The sequence below is a fragment of the Crocodylus siamensis genome, chromosome 4 (assembly GCF_052110815.1).
Source record: "Crocodylus siamensis isolate JL-2025a chromosome 4, ASM5211081v1, whole genome shotgun sequence".
NCBI lineage: Eukaryota > Metazoa > Chordata > Crocodylia > Crocodylidae > Crocodylus > Crocodylus siamensis.
In genome coordinates this window covers 227,476,791-227,492,836 of record NC_143398.1, presented here as the reverse complement: position 1 = coordinate 227,492,836, position 16,046 = coordinate 227,476,791, and the positions used below count along the sequence as shown (strand labels likewise).

The 16,046-nt window shown below is 37.0% G+C and overlaps 1 protein-coding gene across 1 annotated transcript in view; it reads right to left on the bottom strand.

Moving 5' to 3' along the window:
• The window catches only part of LRP1B (LDL receptor related protein 1B), a 1,602,836-nt gene that overhangs the window by 85,910 nt on the left and 1,500,880 nt on the right, over nt 1-16,046 (bottom strand). Inside the window, exons 77-79 of the mRNA XM_090045827.1 lie at nt 14,890-15,131; nt 3,417-3,640; nt 3,034-3,140 (exon numbers count right to left, since the gene is read on the bottom strand). Of these exons, the coding sequence (XP_089901953.1) occupies nt 3,034-3,140; nt 3,417-3,640; nt 14,890-15,131 (573 nt within the window). The remainder of the gene's footprint in view (nt 1-3,033; nt 3,141-3,416; nt 3,641-14,889; nt 15,132-16,046) is intronic.

Genomic DNA, 16,046 nt, shown 5'->3' with positions numbered 1-16,046 from the left:
AAAGGAGTAGTTCCAGGGGCAAGGGGAGGGATAGGAGGGACTTCTGGTGGCAAAGGTCAGGGTTTAGTGGGTGGGACTTCTGGTCACAAGATGGCAACCAGGGGGTGGGACACCTGTCAAGGGGTGGGTCTACCTGTGCAGCCCTTGGCAGCTTGCCAAAACTCTGCCTGTAATAACTGCCCACCCTGATATATGCAGTGTTTCTTTGAGCTCAGTGGTACTCTATGAAGGTGTGACAGCTAGACTAGCAGCAGTAAACTAGTGGATGAAGATGGCATAGTCTGATGTGCACTTCCCAACTATGCTTTGTGCTGCTTGGCAGAGCAGAAACAAAGCATGTGCTTTTGTTGCTTATTCTCTTACATATTATCTGTAGGAGAATAATTTGAAACAAGAAAGTTGTTTAACTTAACCAGACTAAGTATTTTAAAATATTTCAACAATGATACTCAAATATTAAGAACAAAACACAGACTGTGCCTAACCAGGCTCTTAGCAACAGCTTTAATAGTTAAATCAAGCAGTCCTTGTTTTATCAGAGAATATTTAAATGATTAATTTCCTATTTTTAGTCCTGTTGAAAGCTCCAGCCTCATAGAATTGAACCATATAATAATCTAATTCCACTTCTTTCACTGTCATAGTTAATCATTTTACATAAAACAGAAAAAAAGTATTTTTCTTCCTATTGATAAGTAATCTAGAAAAACACACCACAAAGATATGCATTGCAAGAAAAACTTTTTCCCCTTAAAATAGTTAATCAACTACAGATAGAATAAAGGAAGCTGGAAAAAAGTTTTATTCTATCATGGTAAAATGGGAGTATTTTTGGTGCTCCATTAAAAATATTAATTCTAAGGACTGAACAAATCATTCCACTGAAATAAAGTAAAATAAATCAGACAACCTACTGACAGTTGGATGTGTAGATGAAGAGAATAATTTCTTGTAAAAGCTGAAATGATGCTCTATGATAAATGGTAATCAGAAATTGCTAGAAGCATTCATCATGCCCTATGCTCAATTTATTCTAATATGTTTTCATAAAATGTATTTTAATTACAAATTAATACAGAAATAATATATACTTATTTATTCTCTCAGAGGTATATTCTTGAAGTTAGTTTAATGAGAAAGAAGCCACTGCTTTTCTTTCCTCATACTTGAACATATGGCATCACTGTGGCATGTGTAAATCCTCTAAAATCAAGCACAAATGCCTAATGTCACACTCACTTTTTATCTAGAATGGGAAACTTATACCTTGGGAACAAATTTAGGAGCAGTAGGGTACAAGCGCTCAAAAAAGCTTCACACTTTTTATAATCAGATCAGTAGTCTTATTTGAGGAAAAAATAGAAGCCATAGGAAAAGAATGGCCCAATTTTTGGCATGCCGAGAAGATACTAGTAGTGAAAGGCTATAAATCTGGGTAAAATATATAAAAAATCTGTCAAAACATTACAAGACCCCAGGGAATTGTATTTTTCATCATACAGACAGGGAACAAAGATACAAGGAAGATGTCATAGAACATATTTTTCAGTTAGCAGATGGATGAAATAGAAAATTTTGGAAACTTAAAGGTGCAATAACTTTAAACTCAGCCTGACTATTAATTAACTAATGCTTTCCAGTAAAAAGCAAGGAGCATCATTTGTTAATTTCCACATAATTCACCCCATTAAGAATTCAGGCGTGTAGCCAGATGTTTAGCTAAAACTTCCTAGAATAGAAAATGGGTAGAGATAAATATCATGAAAATACGCTAATTCAAAGTCATGTTTCTGGTCTGCCTAAAAATAAAACATCTGAATTTTAGATCAGTTTGGTTTTACTCTTTCTAGCAAACCTCAGTGAAGCTAATACTAACCATTTGGGAATTGAGAGTGTAAGACAATCTTAAAACATTTTATACAGACTGAAAAGATCATGATCATGACAATGACATTTTTTGTGTTTGTGTTCCAGAATTTGAGTGGTCTTTTCACAGCTTCCCTTACCTGATTTGCTATGGTATAAGTTGTTAGATTGTATCTAATCAGGTAAGAAGAGATCATTTCTTTATATATGTAAAATGAAGAATAAATGCTCAATACTATAAACATGATTTAGAATAAACTTAGAGAGAAATGTATTTATTTTTTATATGATCAGAAAGAAAAGAATAGACCAGTGGTGGCTTAATAATAGGCTGTGTTAGTTAGATATGATCAGATCTGTATTTTGGTATTTCCTTTGTCATGAACACAATTTTACTTTTCTTTTCCTTTCTACCAATGGAGCCATAATAGTAACTCACATGATCTTTACTGTCACTTTTCTTGTTGAACTTAAATTTATAGATAATTAAGTTGTCACTTCTCTGAATAGTAACATATCTTTTCATATTTTTATTAAAATAAATGGGTTTTGAAGTTTTCCATGGCATTCAATGCAGTAACTATTAGACTGAAGACATTTTTATAAATGTAAGCATATAACTATTAATTAGTTCTGCCTTAACTGATTATTTCATGTTAACTAACAATTTTGGAACAGCAGTTATTTTAATCAATTATCTCTGCTTCTTTAGTATTGTCCTATAAGTCATTGGGCGTGTTTACATGTCCATTAATGCGCACTACTTACTGTGCATTAAATATAGTACTTGGAAAATGAAGTACTAAATAAACACGTAGTAGGCTGCCCTCCTGAGCATTATCATGACTGGACATTTTTTCCTGATGGTTAATGAGCAGTAGACTAATACTGCTGTGCATTAACCTAATAGCATGGTTTTTGCCATGACACTGTAATGTGCAGTCATCAGTCTGCTGCTCATTAAGTGTTTCGTGTAGAGGTGCCCATTGTGTTATGTTACATCAAGTTATGGAATTTTAAAATATAATTAAGAAAATTCAGCTGTAACTATGCATGTCTAGTATATAAAATGCTCAACTCTCTTAAAACAGGAACTGGAATTCAGAGAAGAACTTCATACTGAACTACTAAAAACTTTGTAAGGGAGGAGGTTGAACAGCTGTATACCTGTAGGTCTCTGTAAATTTTTCTGCACCAGTATCCTTCTCAGAGTACCATCCATTGATGCTTCTTCTATGTGAGAGTGGTCCCCAATGACTGTCCAATACATCATCCTAAAAATAGCAAATATAAAACAGTTGTTCTGAATTAACATAAATTAATACCTCTCTTCCAAAACTCTCAAAATACTTTACATCCAGGAGGTGGAGAAGTTTTAGCCTCATTTTGCAAATGGGAAAACTGAAGTAGAAATGCAAAATAAATAATCTAACCAAAACTACACATTTGAAAACCTTATTACATTTTATTTGCTTAAGTTTATGTTTGTACTTCTATTATTGTTAAAATGGGGGGAAGGGAAATGATAAAATACCAGCAAAATGACATACCCCTTTTTTGGATTTACAGCAATTGCATATGGTTCTCCTGCCATATTAGTAAGGAGCCTTGTACAGTTTGGTCCATTCAACTGTCCTACATTAATGGAGTATCTTAAGCTTGTCCAGTGAGTTGTATAGTAACTGAACCAATGCATTCTAGAATGATCAGTCCAGTAAATATTTCCAGCAATCCAATCAACAGCAATGTCTCTTGGTCTTTTGAATTCAGGACACTAGAAAGAACGGATTTTGAAATTAGCATTATCAAGTTTATATTTTATAGTATTTACATATTTGCAGGTTAGCATATTTAACTTCTATATGGACACGTCTATATAAGGTGTTTACTACGGAGCTGACTAACTAGCTCCACAGTAAATGTCTCAGCATTTATATATAATCCCAGGAGCTTCCCCAGAGCAATAAGATCTGGAGTTTATTGCTGTGTATTAATGGCATGTGTAGGCATATCCTATATGATATAAATAAGATATATAAATAAATAAAAGTTTTTATGAACAATTATAGTGATTATATTTTACTGGCCACATATACAAGCTATAGTTTCAAATACAGAAATAGAGCCATTTATGATTATATGACTATAGGCGCACAAGTCTGATGTGAATATATTCAGTAGCACAGAAGTTTCTCCAGCAGGTAATATCTATCCATTTGTTCACTGGTTCACAGTAGCAGATAGTACAGAAGTGAAATTTCACTATTTCCCTACTTCTGAATGAAGTTAGTGCCACTATAATTATTAAGAGAAAGTGACCAGCTTCTATTAACACGGAAAATAATACAAAAGTTATTATTAAAAAGCCTGAGCTGATACTATGAATATAAATAATTTTATTCTAAAAGAATTTTCAAAATGTAGTTCATTACAGTTTGACAAGGGCATTTAACTGTTCAAGAGATGGTCCAGTTTCCTGATAATTGGAATAAGAAGCAGATTAGGAGACAGTATGCCCTCAAGTAGGGGAAAGCTACATACTGGGTACATCTATATGTGTGCTTTAATGCAAAGTTGAATAATTAGCTTTGCAGTCAAATGTCATTGTCTACATGTGTACCGGTATTGTGGTGCATTGAATCAGGAACAATACTATCCTATGGCTGAGTAAATAACTGTGCTGAAATGCATGTGCAGACTGTCTCAGGGGCTGGTTGGGGCATGAGGGTACTAAAGTGTGGGGATACCAGCCGCATGGCTGTACACTTTAGCATTCTCCTGCCCTAGCCAGCCTCTATGCCACCCAGTGCTGCAACCTGGAACCCAGGGTAGTATTTCTTACAATAAATCTCTTCTGTTAAATATACTTTCTGGTGGTTTATTTGAGGTTGGGGTTTTATACCTACTATCTCCTGTAAAATGGCAGGTTCTAAATTAATTAGGATCTTTATTATCCCTCTAAAATGATTTAACTTGTGCAATTTGAAGTCAACAATTAGATATGTAAAGCCAAATTTTGCTATTAAATATTTTTGAAAATTAAGAGTAATGAATGAGTTTAGACCTGTAACAGGGCCATCTTAAGGCCAATCACTACATCAGCTCACCCATCTGTTTAGGGCAGTCTGCCCACCTGCCTTTTCTGCCACGCCTTTTCTGTAACTAAAGTAGGTCCTAGGTGGGAGGCTGCCCATTTATTTGCCCTAATGCCAAGGGTGAAACGCATGGCTCCAAACCTTCTTGTATACTGCATCCCATGCCTTGCAGATGGCAACCGTATCCACTGTTAACTGCCTGGGTCCTTAACTGGGCTGCACTCAGCTTCTGGCCCAAACTTGGCCTGAGGCATCCTCAGACCTACCTGGACCATATACCCCCTTCGTTGGGGCTGCCCCCTCACTGACTGGGGCTGTCCCTTCCTCTGGGGCCTCACACCTGCACTGAAGCTTCAATACCCTACCCCTCACTGGGGCCTCAATATCCAATGCCCCCACTGGGGCTTCTACCCTGCCCTTCACTGGGCATTAATTACTGGAGCCACTTGCCAGCTGGTGCTGCTCTGACCCAGCTCAACGTGCTGAATTCTTGGGCACATGTTTCAAACGGTGTGCCCAGAAGCAATAAACTCTGGAGCAATAAGTTCCAGAGTTTTGCTTTGCATTAATTGCATGTGTAGCTGGACCTGATGCCCTTTGGGCCTCAGGCTTCACTCAGTGGGTGTGGGCTCTGTCTCAGGCCCCCTTCTCTCAGCCTGGACCCTGCCTCAGGCCCCACTCAATGGGCCTTGGCCCTGTGCTAGAGGTGTGCCTTTCCCTCTCCACAGGGTCACCCACAAGGCAGTGGGGGCTGAGGCTTTCCAGGGTCCCATACTTGTCTTTTACTGGGGAGGATTGGTGTGGTATCTTCTGGAGACTGCCCCTGGCAGCCCCACCACACCATCCTCCCCATCACAGTGTAGCTTTCAGTTATTCCCCAAGACCAGGAACCTTCTCCATCCCCATAGTTCCTACGCTTGACATCCAGGTGTTCTGGGACCAGCAGTACCCTGGCCGGGAAATGTTTAACCTTCAGCTCCCCAGTTGTAACTGCTAGTTCTGCTTTCAGAGCCTAGCCTTATCTCTAGGCTCTGCAGCCTCTACCAATCAGGTGGCCTCCTGACTCTCATGTGACCGCATGATTGGGTCTTCTCCCACCTTCAGGCTGCTTGCCCCTTGCTCAAACCCCTTTAAATGGCTGGTGCAACCAGTGCTCTAAAACATGAACCCCTACAAGTTGAATTTGACATCTACGTGTGTGACCGTATTAGTCCACAGGAAACTAATTAACTCTGCCATAGGTTAGTGCTTGTAAACACAAGCACTATCCTATAGTGGCATTCTTTAGTGCACAGCAACATAGGTATAGATACTGACAGGGCTGGCTGGGGCACGAGGGTGCGTCAGTGTGAAGGCTGCCTGACAGATAGTCCCACACTAGAGCTCCCTTGTGCCTCAGCCAGCCCCTCCACAGTACACTGAGCCAGTTCAGAGCAGCCCTGGGTAAGAGCAGGATTGATTCCCTGGGTCCTTTGCCAGCAAGGGCTGCTCCAGCCCTGCTCAATGTGCTGCAATTCTGGACACGTGTAAATGCGGTGCCTAGAAGCAATAAACTCTGGCTTGATGTGAAACTGAATTTATGATGTCACATTAATTACACATGTAGATGCTCTGAGAGAATGCTAATCTAGATACAAATCCAATAGCAGGCTGATGGGGGCAGGGGGCAGGTGCAGGCCATGGCCCCCTAATATGTACCTGAAGGCTGGAGTCTTCAAACTATTCTGTAACAACCAACAGGCTTCTACAACTTACTCTATAAAGGAACTATCAGACAATACTGAGGACTAAGTTAGAAATGTAAGACGGATGGTACTGAATGGATAAAACAGATGCTTTCTTTCCTGTGGATTTGATACCTTCAGGGGACCTTCAACCTTATTTCATCTTAAACAGGGAAGAATTTTCTGTTCCTAAGTAACGTAGTCATCTTGTCACAAACAGTTATAGACATATTACATATTATCTTTACTCATTCATTTTGATTATACTAATACCATTATTTGAACAAAAACAATGTACTCCTCTCTCTCCAATAAAAACAGGGAAAAACTCCCCATACATAACCATACATACACATACACACACACACATTTTTGACAAGATGACTCTATGTTACTTAGGAACAGAATCTTCTTCCCCAGTTTAAGATTAAATGAGGTTGAGGGTCCCCTAAAGGTATCAAATCCAAATACACACACACACACACACACACACCCCCCTTCAGCAAGTAAGACTCACCAGTGAATAGGAGGTATGAAGTATATATAGATCAATTATGGACATTTTGGCATTATATTGAAAATCATAACTTTGTGAAGCTAGGCCAGCCTTTAATTCCACAAGAAACACAAATGAAACTGGAGTAAACTGCTAAGTTTACAGACTGATAGTTGCAACACAACATCATTATACCACAATTGTTTTGAGTAGCATACATGGTGTAAATTATTAAAACAAGGTGAAAATCACAAACTGCACAACTGAAGGAAAGAAGATGCACTTGTAGAGGGACTCTGTTTACATTGGCTGGCTGGAAGTGAGCTGGGGGTAACAGAGTTATTCTGGTGAGGCCTTTGCATGCACTTGCACATTTGTATATGCAATACATTAGCAAGTGCTGTTTATCCTTAGAGGTCAAGCTCTGCATAGTTATGCTATATAAAAACCAGTAAGAGTCACTGAATAAAAGTAACAATGAATAAAATTGGTATTCCTTTAGTATCAATTTGAAAATATTTGTAGAATTATTTGATACAGTCCAGATATTTGCAACTTGAATTACACAGCAGTTTGCCTACATTACTGATTTGCAATAGGTATTAACTCAGCCTTCATATTTCTTTTGTATGGAAGACATTGTCATAACTCTGCTGAAACCGGTAGAAGCCCATAGAAGTGAGCTTATTCAAACTCTCTTCTAAAAGCAGAATTACTGATTTAAAAATTATTTTATATTTAATAAATAACCAGGAGGTAGCAAATGCCCTCACAAACCTGCAGTTAAACATTACAAAGACATGTTTCAAAAGTAATTTTGAACTTGTTTTTAGAGGGGTAAGCACAACCATTTGACAGGCTAACATCCAGAATGCACTACACTCAAGCTGTATTTCACTTCATATTATGATGCAGTTCTTTTAATTCCCAAATATTCCTGTATACTCTTTTCACCTTAGTTGGAATCAGAACAAATTTCAGTATGCCTTGAAATATTTGTCCCAATCTACATTTTCAAGGGATAATGTCTGTCAGTGGCAACATCATTTATTGTTGTCACAGGAGAAAATGCAATGATCTTTTGCTTCTGTCAATAAACTCCAAACACTCAGTATTCTGCTATCCACTAATTTAACACGCCTATTTCAATCAAGTTACAACACGTTTCATAGTAAAATATAATAGAAATTTACAGCTATCATCTCTGTGGAAAGCCCTTGGCATGTAAATACCTTAGATGAAACTGATTTTGGGGGTAAATGTAATTACTGCAAACACAGGTGAAGCTTGTTCAAGCTTACTGCCCCATTTTACAGATCGAAGTCACTACTCAGGCTAGCGATAAAAGACACAATTCAACCTTTGGAGCTTTTCATTTCAAAATCTAAGTTACAATTAAGGCACTGTCAGCTGTTTATGTACCAAATTTAAGCAACAATACTAAAGTAATATTGGAAAACTATTTAGTCTGCTGATCAATTACATGTAAGTGCTGTGAAAGACTAGAAATAAAGCAATGTTGGACAACTAATTACTCTGCTGATCAATTATATTTTAAAACAGTAAAAGATGAGTGCTTCACAAATATATGTGACAAGTCTATCAGTCTTTCTGAGTCAGATTGATTTGTAAGAAAATCTTGAACTGCACAATCTTGGTTAATAGACAGTGGTTATAAAATATTTTGGTTTACTCATTACAGTGTTTGACAAGTTAAAGAAATGACTGGTTATCTAAAACATTATCTTTGCTGTACCATCATATTCTCATCCGCCCACCCCTGTATCCTGTCCAGATCTAGTTGTAGCCTGTCCCTAAGATGGTAAAGGGCGGGAAATTTTATTTTAAGAGATGAGTATAATTTAGAAAAATTAAAATTGAGGGGTATTTTACTATTTTTGTAATATAGTCATGGGGTTAATATCAGAGAAGAATAAGAGCTATTTGATTTAAAGAACAGTATTAGCACAAGATCAAAATGACTGCATTTGTCTACAAATTTAGACTGGAAATTAGGAGGGGACTATATTTGAATAGTAAAGCTTTAGAACGGCTTTCTGAACAAAGAAATGGAGAAAAAGAATATGAACTGTTCTGAGAGCTCAATACCTTTATGGGAGGTCTGGGTATAAAAGCAGCTATCTCTCTGTCAAAGGTATTTGGGAAATCCAAGCTTAGGTTACCTGTAGGCACTAGGAAGGATTTTTTTTTTCATGTTCCTCCAAAGAACTGAACTTGGCTATAGCTCTGACTGATTGCTAATGACCCTATGGGCACTTAAAAATTTCTCAGGTTCCTGATTGCAAGATCTTGCTCTTCTGCTCCGTCTGAAGCTCATCGTCAGATCTGAGGTTAAGAAGTAATTATGTCCCCATGACAGCTTGTCAAGAATTGAGGGAGGGTAACCCCCCTTTTGCCTTGGGGAGGGTGGGAGGAGGGTTGTCATATGGCCTTTGGTGATTGGAATGGTCTTTTTTCCATGGCCTTCTTTCCTAAGGTCATCTGGGCGTATCATATTAAGCTAATCATTATTAGGCAGTGGTAGCACATTGGCAGTGTCCTAGTTTCCCCTGCTCTTTATCAGAGGTATATTATTGGTTGTTTATTTTCAAAAGGTGATTTGTCGATGTGATACAGATTGGAGTATATGTTTTACTACTCTTCGGATAAATGGTGATCTATGAATATAGGGCCCCTGAGACATGTTTCAATTAAGATGTGTTTAACCACTAAATCACGGCTTAAGTAGTGACCTGGGCACATGTTCATTAAATCAATGTCATGATAAAATGAGGAATAAGTGACCAAGCTATTATACAGAATATGTGTAATAACTTTGTTGCTGGTTTCTATCACACTTTTAATTGAATATGTGACTTGGAGCACTGGTCAATTGAGACGTGGGAGCATTGGTCAAATGATCAGAGGTCCTGGCTGGGAGCCCTGATCAGCTGACAGAGTTCCTAGCCACTGGTACTCAGGGTGCACCCCCACACCTGGGAGCTCCAATACCAGTAGGGTTCCCAACTACAGTTCTGTGTTTCTATGGCTTCTCTTGCCCTATTGCTAAATGAATCTCTATCCTTTAAGGAACTGTTGAAATACCTTATGCTTACCTTGCTATTGTTATAACAAAGACTGCTAGAGCCGCTTCTTCATGCAGAAACAATGATGGTGATCCATACAATTACTTTCACTCAACAGCTGTTCCTCTGGAAAAATTCTTCAATCATAGTAAAAGCCAAGGCCCTTTCTCACTCAGCTACTGGATACCATGAATCTGGAACTTTATGAAGATCAGTATAGCCAGGTTTGAAGGTCATAATGGTATGCCACCATTTGCAAAGAGAGTGCCATCAGGCGGTAGGGGGGGCTGGGGAGGGAGGAAGACTTGTAGGCTTTGTAGAAGGAGAAGAGGCTGTACAGTGATGTTTGAGATGTGCACAAATAGTGGTGATCTGGAGAGAAAATTCCTGCTGAAACCAGTAGGGCAAGACTAGAATGAAGAAAATTCTTCAGTTGGAGGCACTGAAACACGAAGGAGATTTCAAAGCACAGGCATTCTTGAATGCTGGCTAGGAGAAGAGAGCTCTCCAGAATTGTGCACATGGTTCTGGAACCAAGATCGGTCTGAACATCATGCAGTGGAAACCGGTTGTTGAGTGATACTGCGGTCCTGCTGGAGTAATGAAAGACCCCACTATAGAAGCTGCTCATCCCAGGAGCTCTGGTGCTGAAGGAAGTACTGTTATCTGGTGAGTTGGTACTGCCGTGAAGGGCAGCACCACACAGGCACTCAGTATCAGTACTGAATATAATATGAAAGATAGTACTATAGGATAATATGAAAGATGGGTTGGGTGACCATATGGGACAATGTGAAATCCAGGGCAATGTGAAATCCTGGACACTCTCCCCTGTTCCCCCCTCTTCCCTGCTGCTGTTTTATTACTGAGGCAGCTAAAGAATCAATGGCCCATTAATGACACACTATTGTTACCTTCACAAGTATCAACAATCCCCTTTTTAATGGCCATTCCACTAATCAAGCTAACCTATTAGGGCAATTTTGTTGTCTTTTAGGGCTTCGTATTTCACAGCTCGTGCCTAGGACACTCATAGTTTTCACTGGCTGCCTGGGACTGGCCTCTGAAATCCAGGAATGTCTTAACCAATCCGGGACATATGGTCATCCTAACTATAGTCTTTGATACTCATAACTATGTAGCAGAAACCAATTTTGATCAGTAACATGGCCAATACCGGTTTCACTTTTCCTGACTTAGTCATGTATTCTGTACTGGCTTGTTCTTGTTTTGTAACACAGGTAAGATCCATGCCAAAAGCCAGACTTAAAGCTGTACTCCTTTATTCCACAGACAGTGGGAGAAACTAATTTCCTTGAGGATGTCTAAGATACAATCTTGGAGGATTTTAAAGATGAATGAGGTTCATTTATTCCGAGATCCCAGAGTGACATTTCCTGTGAATGAAGCCCAAACTGAATGGGGTTTTGAAAAAAGAAAAATAAACTTTACAAGAATATTTACAAACTCCATATTTTGTATGGAGATGGGCTTCCCTCAAGGAGAAAAGACGCTTAATGTGATTATCATTTAAAGAAATGAACTAATCAGACAATGGGTAGGTTTCAAAGCTGGATTTTGAATCAGCCATTGAACAGTGAGCCTTGGTAGTGGACCTGCCTAATCTTAATTAATGAACAACTATTCTTTTTTCTGGCAATAGACTCAAATAATTTATCAAACTGTACAGTAACTACACTGGCAAGTACTTAAGACAGAACTGAAGTAGTTAAGATGATACTCAAGGTTATTCTGACTCACTTCTGGAATGAATGGAGTGATGATTGGGGTTATCCTGGTCTCTGTGTTGCCAGGGTATGCAGGATACATGCATGAACCCCAGCTGGCACTGCTGGTTAATAATAGATTCTGATTTCTTGTCCATGGAGAATATATGCAGCCAGAGTAGAATCCATGTGTAAAGATACTGGAAGAAGAAATGCTCATTTACCGGGGAAATAAACTAGAATGAAGTCTTCAGAATTTGAACTTGAATTCTGCTTGCAGAATTATAAAAGTTAAATGACAAGCAGAAGAGAGTTTATATTTTAGGGAGAACATACAGTATTAGTCACACTGGATGTGGAAAACTTACGATCTCAGAAAATATCCCTGTCAGGACAATCCTTGGCATAAAGAAGGAACTTGTCACAAGGAAATTATTTCCACTCTGCCTTAATGTTGGCTCAAAAAATCAAATAGAATAGATGTTTAATATTTAATCAGATTATCTAATTTTGTCTTGCTTACATAAACAAACACATAAAGGTCACATCATTACCTTCATACAAATGCTAATGAGCCCTTAAAATTGCTTAGAAATGCATTCAGTAAAATGACTATCAATCTACCATGATTTTTCTTTCAAGCAAAAACTGCCTGAAAGAACATTAAGGAAAAATCAGCACTTCTGTTTATGAGGGTGAAGTGACATTTATGCCTGTTCACAAATGTTAAGCTTATTTTTGCATCATAACAGCATCATGCAGTTGGCCATGTAATTACATACACCACAAAGATAACAAATATAAAATAGTGTACATCTCCCCTTTAAATTTTTTAATGACATGACACTCGTATCCAATTGGAATATCATAATATCCATGTCTTTTTTCTCTCAACATTCCCCACAATTTTTAGTTTCTGTATGTCTATTAATGTTATCATCTTTCTTTGCAAATGCTTTATCTACCGTAACTTTTTCAGAGGATGTGATAACACATGAACACAATATTTCTGGTGAGGATATGATTTTACATGTAAAATATTTTATATACTTATTTATATAGATTGATTAATGCATATATCAATATATTCCTGTTATTTTCCACTTTTATTTGCATTCAAACACCATTTTTGTCTACTATGCACATTAAGAGTTGGTGTGCACAGATGTTTTTCCCCCCAAATGGTTGAAATTATGTTAGCTCACCAAAAGCTTAGATGTAGTTGAAATTTCCTTTTTTTTATATGGAAGTCTTTTTAGCAATCTGGAAAAGTCAAGTGGGACAAAGTTTATAACTTTGTCATATTGAAACCTGACCATTGATTTTTATGGCTCACTATGTTTTAATGCCAGCATTAAGATTTTGCGCACAATAATATGTGACATGACATGCCATGTAATACTAAATATGAAAAATAGTATATATTTCCTAATATATTACATAATGCATATTATGCAATTGTGTTTGTGTGTGTGTGTGTATACATAGATATATATAAATATATGTAAACATATGTATGCATGTATATTTTATATACATACATAACAAGGTAGGACTCACCTGTTTTCAATATTAACATTCAACAATGCTATTTCTAACTATGCACCCACTTCTATTTAAGTATTTAAATTAACACTCTCTTAGTTTCCTGGAATTTAATTCTATGATCTGAATATACTCCTTCCAGTTCATTTATTTTATCCTTTAAGTTATGAACTACTTGTTTTATTTCCTTTCATTTTTTTCTAAACTTCTCAGAACCTGTCAGTTTTCCCAGAGGTCCTAGTTAAAAATCCACATTTAACTTTATAAAATGTGTGTGCCAAGAGTTTGGTTCCATTGAAATCAGTCAGGTTATTTTTTTGTACATATTAGTTGAAAATAAACAATATTTAATATCTTGACCAGGAAGGTTTAAAAACTTGAAAAAACAGCAATGGGAACTGGTCCCATTTCAAGAACATCATGTAAGAACTGCAAATAATTTTTAATAAGTTATTAAAGTATTAAGAATGTTAAAAAATAGACCATAGATGTATACATTGCTATACTTTAATATGCCTTTTCTGTTTTGCACATATAAGGTTTTGTTTTTTTAATCTGAAAAGAAAATGCTTATTTGTAAAACACAAACACCAAAAACAGACATCTCTAACAGGACTAGCATAACTCATTTTGCAATTATTTGTATAAAGTTAGGTTATATTCATATCAGATTTCAATTGCCTGGATTAGTACTCTTAAAAGGACTCAATGATTTTGTTCATTGGCCATAATTCACATTTCAGGAAATTTGTGGACTCTCACAAAGAAAGAAATATGTGAGAGAAGGACTTCTATTTGTTCAAATAAAATGAAGGAAGGATGCACTGTGTTCTAGCAAACTACTCGGTAATTAAGTGACACGAAGAAGGGCACTTGGAAGACTGAAAGCTTGTCCAACAGCTCTTCCAGCTATTCAGCCAGTCTAATAAAAGATATCACAAAAAATCATTGCCTCTCAGATATTAAATGTACTTTATCTTAATATAGCACTTCAGGAGATGTTTCTCAGCCAACTATGTAGCAGTGTCCAGAGAGAGGGTCAAGTCCAAAGATGCATGATACCAACCTTCACTTTCATGAAAGAATTATAGCAAGAGGCTCCTGTGAACCCTTGAAAACTCTCTCCAGAATATGATTGTCCTACAAAATTACTTCAGAAAGGCACAAGTGATTTATTTTGAAGCGCAAAGGATTTCAATAAACACATGATAAGGCAGACCTGTTATTTAATATATGATCACATGCAGCTGTATAAATTAGATCATTCATCCTGGACAAATGGTATGTATAGCTTTGAAACGTAGAAATAAGTAAATAAAGAAATAACTCATCTTGTAATTTTCAACTTACAATCAAACCACTATTACTTTGTCTTCTTTCTCTTCCAAGGAGTTTTTTGTAGAAAATCCCTCCTGGATTAAACTGAGTACTCCAAATAATCATATCCCCTTGATAATATGCATCCATTCCAGTTATCCTTGAATTATGTTCAATATGTGAAATTTGTTGATGAACATCACTGTAGTTGAATGGATATATAAAACCCAGGATATCAGTGTCATTAGCAATGTAGAGAACTTGATCTTCAGAGCCTGGAGATTATTATAATGAAATACAAAAATAAAGTAAATATCAACTAATAAATAATGAATATTGTTCATTTGTGTTTTTGTCTCATGCTCATTTAATATAATTTCATAATCTTAACAACTAACTTGGCTTGTGATTGCTTAGACTTTTAAACACTACAATGCTTTTAGTAGTAATAGTAAGTATAATGTTCTGGTAATGCTACAGTGCATTAGATGTTGTTCATCCTCCATTCTTCTCTTGAGTTTGTAATTTAAAGAGACAGGCAAAAAGGTAAGGGGAAGAGAAGCTTTGTGATCAAAATATATTATATTCAATATTTAATCTGTACTTTTAAAGATCTTAAATAAACATATCATCCAAACCTGTCAGTATTTCAGAACTGTTTTATGAACCTGCTCTGCCAAATTGGAAATGTGAATGTCCTTGTTTTCACTGAAACTAATGGGGTTTTTAAATTGACTTTAACCAGACAATTATAGCTCAAAACTGTACACAAAGATAATTCTTTCATAAGAAATACAAAAGGAAACAGTGGCTTAGTGCTGTGCCACATTGTTATATACACCGCTTGCCAAATGAATGGGAAAACATTCTAGAAAATGAAACTAGACAAAAATCCTCCTTCAGAATTCATGGGTAGAGATACCAAAAGGCAAATTTAGGCTGCATACAGACATTCGGAGAGGTTACAGGAAAGTTAGATCAGGTTAAAAATAGACACCCAATATAACTTAGTTTGCCCAGGTGTAGATTTTGCACTACTTAGGTGTATGCAAGTGCAAACTGTACAGAAGTTCAGGACAGACTGATTTAAAATTGGCCAACCTCATCTAGGTTAACTCAAATTAGAATGGATTGACCATTTTTAGACCAATCTAACTGTCCAACTTCTGTACAGTTCCTAGCGCAGCCCC